This window comes from Hippoglossus stenolepis, chromosome 9, assembly GCF_022539355.2.
Source record: "Hippoglossus stenolepis isolate QCI-W04-F060 chromosome 9, HSTE1.2, whole genome shotgun sequence".
In the NCBI taxonomy this organism is placed as follows: domain Eukaryota; kingdom Metazoa; phylum Chordata; class Actinopteri; order Pleuronectiformes; family Pleuronectidae; genus Hippoglossus; species Hippoglossus stenolepis.
Window position 1 is genome coordinate 29309576 of NC_061491.1, and position 4990 is coordinate 29314565.

General features: G+C 46.7%; 1 protein-coding gene across 1 annotated transcript; it reads right to left on the reverse strand.

Moving 5' to 3' along the window:
* Positions 1–719: 719 nt before the first annotated feature.
* Positions 720–1898, reverse strand: LOC124852394 (RING finger protein 208-like). Its single transcript, XM_047341294.1, has 3 exons — positions 1252–1898; positions 1021–1132; positions 720–767 (listed from the first exon to the last, which is right to left on the reverse strand). Exons 1-3 carry the CDS (start codon positions 1896–1898, stop codon positions 720–722), a joined length of 807 nt encoding a protein of 268 aa, XP_047197250.1.
* Positions 1899–4990: the final 3092 nt, after the last annotated feature.

Here is a 4990-nt window from a genome sequence, read left to right on the forward strand (position 1 = left end):
GTTAGCGTGTGTGGTCCTGCATTATTTCCAAAGACACTCACACACTTCACTGTCACACTGTGTGTCACCATGAACACGTTGTAGTTGTAGTAGCTCCGCCCACACTGACACAGTTTTGTTTTGAAACTTATCACTGTAGCTACGGTTACGCCTGGTGGAGTTCTAGTTTGAAAACTCTGGGTTTGTGTTTCAGTCTGAACAGAAACTGAGACTTTAGTAAACGATGACACGTTCTCTTCCTGATTGGTTCTCATCAGTCACATGACTCGACTACCAGCGGTGAACACAAAGCGTCGCTAACACTTCCTGTCGGTAACAGTTCCACCTCGTCGTCGCTCAGAGAAAAGAAATCCCTGCTCTGACTCTTCACCATCACTGTTCCTCCTTCAGAGGAGTTTCTGTTACTAAGCAACCAGCTGCAGAGGAGACATCTACTTCCTGTTTACATCACATGACCAGTGAAGGTGATTGGTCATGTGACATGTGTTTTCAGGTGTGTTAGTGTGGACGTAAACAGAACTGTTTACAAAGATGGTCGACACATCTTCACCTTCTAATTTTGTCCAAAATTAAAGTTTATGAAAATATCGTATACGAACGCTGCCATCTTTTGGTGATGACATCATCTGCAGTCAGAGTCTGTGCAGTAGTGATCGTGGAGTGAAGCCTCGTTATTGAGGTCCCGCCCATGCACATCCTCGACCAATCCTTAGTCAGTCTCAGCTGTCAATCATCACGTCTCTGCCTGTTTTCCTATCGTCAAATAACTGATTCAAACCAAACGGATCAGAAACACTTGAACAAACATCAGTGAGATAAGAACGACCTGAAATGACAGAAACATCTTTGCAAACATTTATTTAACGTCTACTTTGAGTTTTTTGTTTGGTCCATGTCCCATCTGCTAAGGAGGAAGGGGACAAGGAGGAGGGGTAAAAGGAAGAGGATGACGGCGATCAGCACCACCATCGTCGTAAGCACGCACGTCAGGAAGCAATATTGTGGCCGAGCTCTGCCCACCGCACCCAGCCGGCGGTGGCCCTCGACAGACGAGATGGGAAGGCCCACATTCAGAGTGCGGTTTGCATCCCTTGACGACCCTTGACCCCACCGCTGGTGACTTTCTGACGACCTTAGAGACAAAGACAGCGTTAAAAGATTTACGTTTCTAATTCGTGTCAGACATAGAAACTAAAGATCTTTCATTTGTTTAGAATCCTGACTCCAGACAGACGATTCTAACAGCCTGACCTTTTGACCTTCAGCTTCCCTTTATTGCGGAGGAAGCGGATGCTGTAGACCCTCTGCATGGCGCTCGGCAGGTACGACAGGACGTCTGAGTCCGTGGGCAGTCTGGGCAGGCCAAGGTTGGGCAGGGACGTGAGTCTGCGGCACAGCGGGCACTGGATGGCGTTGGGCTCGGACGAATTGATGTTAATGCGTGCCAGGCACTCCAAGCAGAAGGTATGCTTGCAGTGAAGCATCTTGGGACAGCGGAAGATGTTGTTGAAGTCGCTGAGGCAGATGGCGCACTCCAGGTCTGGGGAGTCCTCGGGGCACTGAGGCGGGAGAGGAGAAAGGCGGAGGACCGGGGACGGGATGATGATGGAGACCTGGCAGGAGTCGAGGCGGGGGATGGGGGCACGGTAAGGGTTTGGAACAGAGACTGGAGGGGGCGTGTCTGGTGTCAGCCCGAGGCCTGCGAAGGATGGAAGCGGTGAGACTGGAGATCGGACCACGTCTTGACCTCCATCTTGGTCTGATGAGGCATCACAGGGAGGAGAGCTGTGATTCGTCGGGATGACCTGAGGGACCGGTGGACTGGAGAGAGATGGACTATGGGAATCATTGCAGGGGGCGGGGCCTGAACCTGGTTTTGAATCTGTGAATGGATTCATGTCAGGTGGGGAGTGGGGGCGGAGTTTAGAGGAAGGGGAAGTGACGCTGAATGTTCAGCAGGAAACAGGAAGCATCAGTGATGATGACGAAGCGATGAAGATGCCTCAGACGACCTCATGAAACTGGACAGGAGAAAAGACATCATCAATAAACTGCAGAGCAACGGGATTCAAACTACAGACGTAATGCAACTGTGCCAAAGTATGTGGACGGCTCTGGGGTCTCATTTATCACCGTGGCGTACGCACAAAACGGGGCCTGAAACGTGCGTACGCCACTTCTCACGCAAACGTTGGGATTTATAAAAACAAACTTGACGGGAAAATTTGCGTATTTCCACGCAAACTCTGACCCATGCATACGAACGTTTTGGAGACGGGAAAGTGGCGACGCAGACGTGAGGTGGTGAACTGAAGCAGATTATTGATCCACTTCATCATTTACATTAAAACCAACAGCTTAGTTTTGATCGCGCGACATTTCTGTTCCACACGAACCTTTTAATTAAAACATATATAAATCAATTTACAGCAAATTACGTTCAGATTCCATTTAACAGCGGAGTTACAGAGCCGAGTCATTAATAGGTTTTAATAATATCTTCTAACACTGCGCGTGTATCATCAGATCTCTGCAGTGAACGGGACTGAGCCGTCAGGCGCACAGAGCGACACTTTCCAAATAATATCCCAGAGGAGGTGAGGATCCACTGATGTGAGGGAATCAGTCCGATGCTCTGAATAAATAAATACTGCCGTGACACTGGTGCGTGATGCTGCGTGATGTGTGCATGCGAATGGAAGGATGAGGAGGAAACGAGGGTTCAGCGATGTCTGATCAGCTGATATAGATTCTATTGATCTGTGATCTGTGATCTTTTTTTTACCTCAGGCTCCGTTCTTTCTATCGTCTTCACTCTCACTCAGTGCGTTAACAGCAGCAGAGTATCAGTGTATTTTCTTTATTAGTGACATCACTGCTGTCCCATGAATCGCTCTTCACCCCCACCTCACTAACAAACACCTCGATGTCAGTGTCAGAAAGTTTCACTTCCTCTTCTCATCGCTTGATGCCGTGACTCCGTCAGGACTCACGGTGGAAACCCATTGGTCAGCAGCATAATTTAATATTCATGCCGTGCTTTGCATTGACCATTTATGGTGTGAAGTGGGCGTGTGGAGGGCGGATTTGGAGGCAGATCCACGTACGAACGTTTCCAGGTGGACTGTGATTTATAAAGCGAACATTGCGTTCAGGTGTGCGTGCGCACGGTTTTATAAATCGGAATTTCCTTTGGCGTACGCCCTTTCCGGCTTTTGGGCGTACGTACACTTTTAGTATGAATCCTACGCAATGTGTGATAAATGAGACCCCAGGTCTGTGAAGCCAAATCAAAATGAGTTTGATTTCAGACGATGGTTTTGTTTCAGTTTGTCTTTTATCAAAACAGACATTTACTGCACAACAGTGAAGTGCAAGAGCAAAGTGTGTGAAAAATCTGTTCGGTCATTTTTGTGATCCTGCTGACGAACACATGAACAGCAACGAGAACAGAAACTGTGAAAACTTTTCAAACTGATCTTGGGTCAGGGTCTGAGTCGTTTGATCGGAATCTTCAAACACAAACAAGTTGAGTTTCACAGAATAAGAAGAAAACGTCCTCATCAACCTCTGAACCCGACAGACTCACAACCTCGTGTTCGTCCACAGATTTGAAACACACACACACACACACACACACACACACACACACACACACACACACACACACACACACACACACACACTCACTCACTCACTCACTCACTCACTCACTCACACACACTCACTCACACACACACACACTCACACTCACTCACCTCACTCACTCACTCACTCACTCACACACACACACACACACACACACACACACACACACACACACACACACACACACGATTCCAGAGGAATATTGGCAAACAATAAAGCTGAGTTTTAACCCTATGCACGACCTCAAAAGTCCGGCTCAGTCACTTTGCAGAATGAATCACATTCAGTACACTCAATTAACGTTGATCGTCACAAATCCTTATCATGTGAGCCTATGCATGCAATGCATTGGCCATATATTACTATTCTGCATACTTATTGTTTGCCTCTGTCGTCATACATTCACAAAAAATACATCAACACGTGCGGCTCGGTCGGGAATGGTGTGCTCTCCCTTTTCTAAGACATTCGCCAAACGGTTTCGCTCTAAAATCATCCAAAACAGCGGGGGGGAATGAATGGGAGTCAATGGGAATGGGAGAGAGAGTCCCATTTAGAGCGAGAGTGGAGCAGGACAGATTTTCAGCTACTTTCTGTGTGCTGCTCTCAAAACCACTAATGGAGGTTGTCATACATGATTTTTAGATCGAAACGTAGGAAAACACATTAGCTTCGCAGAAATGTCACTATGAAATCTACCAGAGCTCAACTTTTGGCTGTATCCATTTTTTTAACTTTAGTTCTCCGTTGCCTCTCTCCATTGGGTCTAATGTTAATTTTGAGAGAAAATTTCTGGAAGAAGCAAATCAGTCAAACCTTTCTAACTCGCTCCCACGGTCCCATTTCTTAACTCTAACCAATAAAAAGATATCTGTGTGTTCGGCAAAGTCTTGGGATTCTCACGGTGTCTTTATTTCACAGATAGGACTTATGAGGAGGTAGGCTGCTGCTTGAGCAGGCCACATGGCAGTCTGGACCAGTCGGATTTATCTTTAGCCTTTGCGATCGATACTGTTTTTGTTTTGAAATCTCTGAGGCTGAGGACCTAGAGTCTAGGTCCTAGACTTTGTTCTACAGGATCAAGCTGGAGATGGGGGTGAGTCTTGGAACCAGCTCTGCTGCATGAAGAAGGCTCCTTTGATGACATAGAAAATTAGTCCTCTATGTCATCAAAGGAGCCTTCTCCTAAATGAAGAAGGAAGAAGAAGCTATGAAAGAATAAAGCAAAGAAACATCCAACCATGCATGAAATAACACAGGAAATGAATACTGGTCATTTTTGACCCACGTTGTGAATTAGAAGGGGTTTGCATAGCTTGTGTATCAAAGGGTTAACGTGACA

Bases quoted from the DNA above. Each gene is read 5' to 3' on its own strand.
- LOC124852394 (XM_047341294.1), bottom strand. From the start codon at position 1,898: ATGAATCCATTCACAGATTCAAAACCAGGTTCAGGCCCCGCCCCCTGC. The intron at 1,133-1,251 runs GTCAGGCTGTTA...TTTGTCTCTAAG, and splicing joins GGGAAGCTGAAGGTCAAAAG to GTCGTCAGAAAGTCACCAGC. The intron at 768-1,020 runs GTGGGCAGAGCT...GGTTTGAATCAG, and splicing joins GCCACCGCCGGCTGGGTGCG to TTATTTGACGATAGGAAAAC.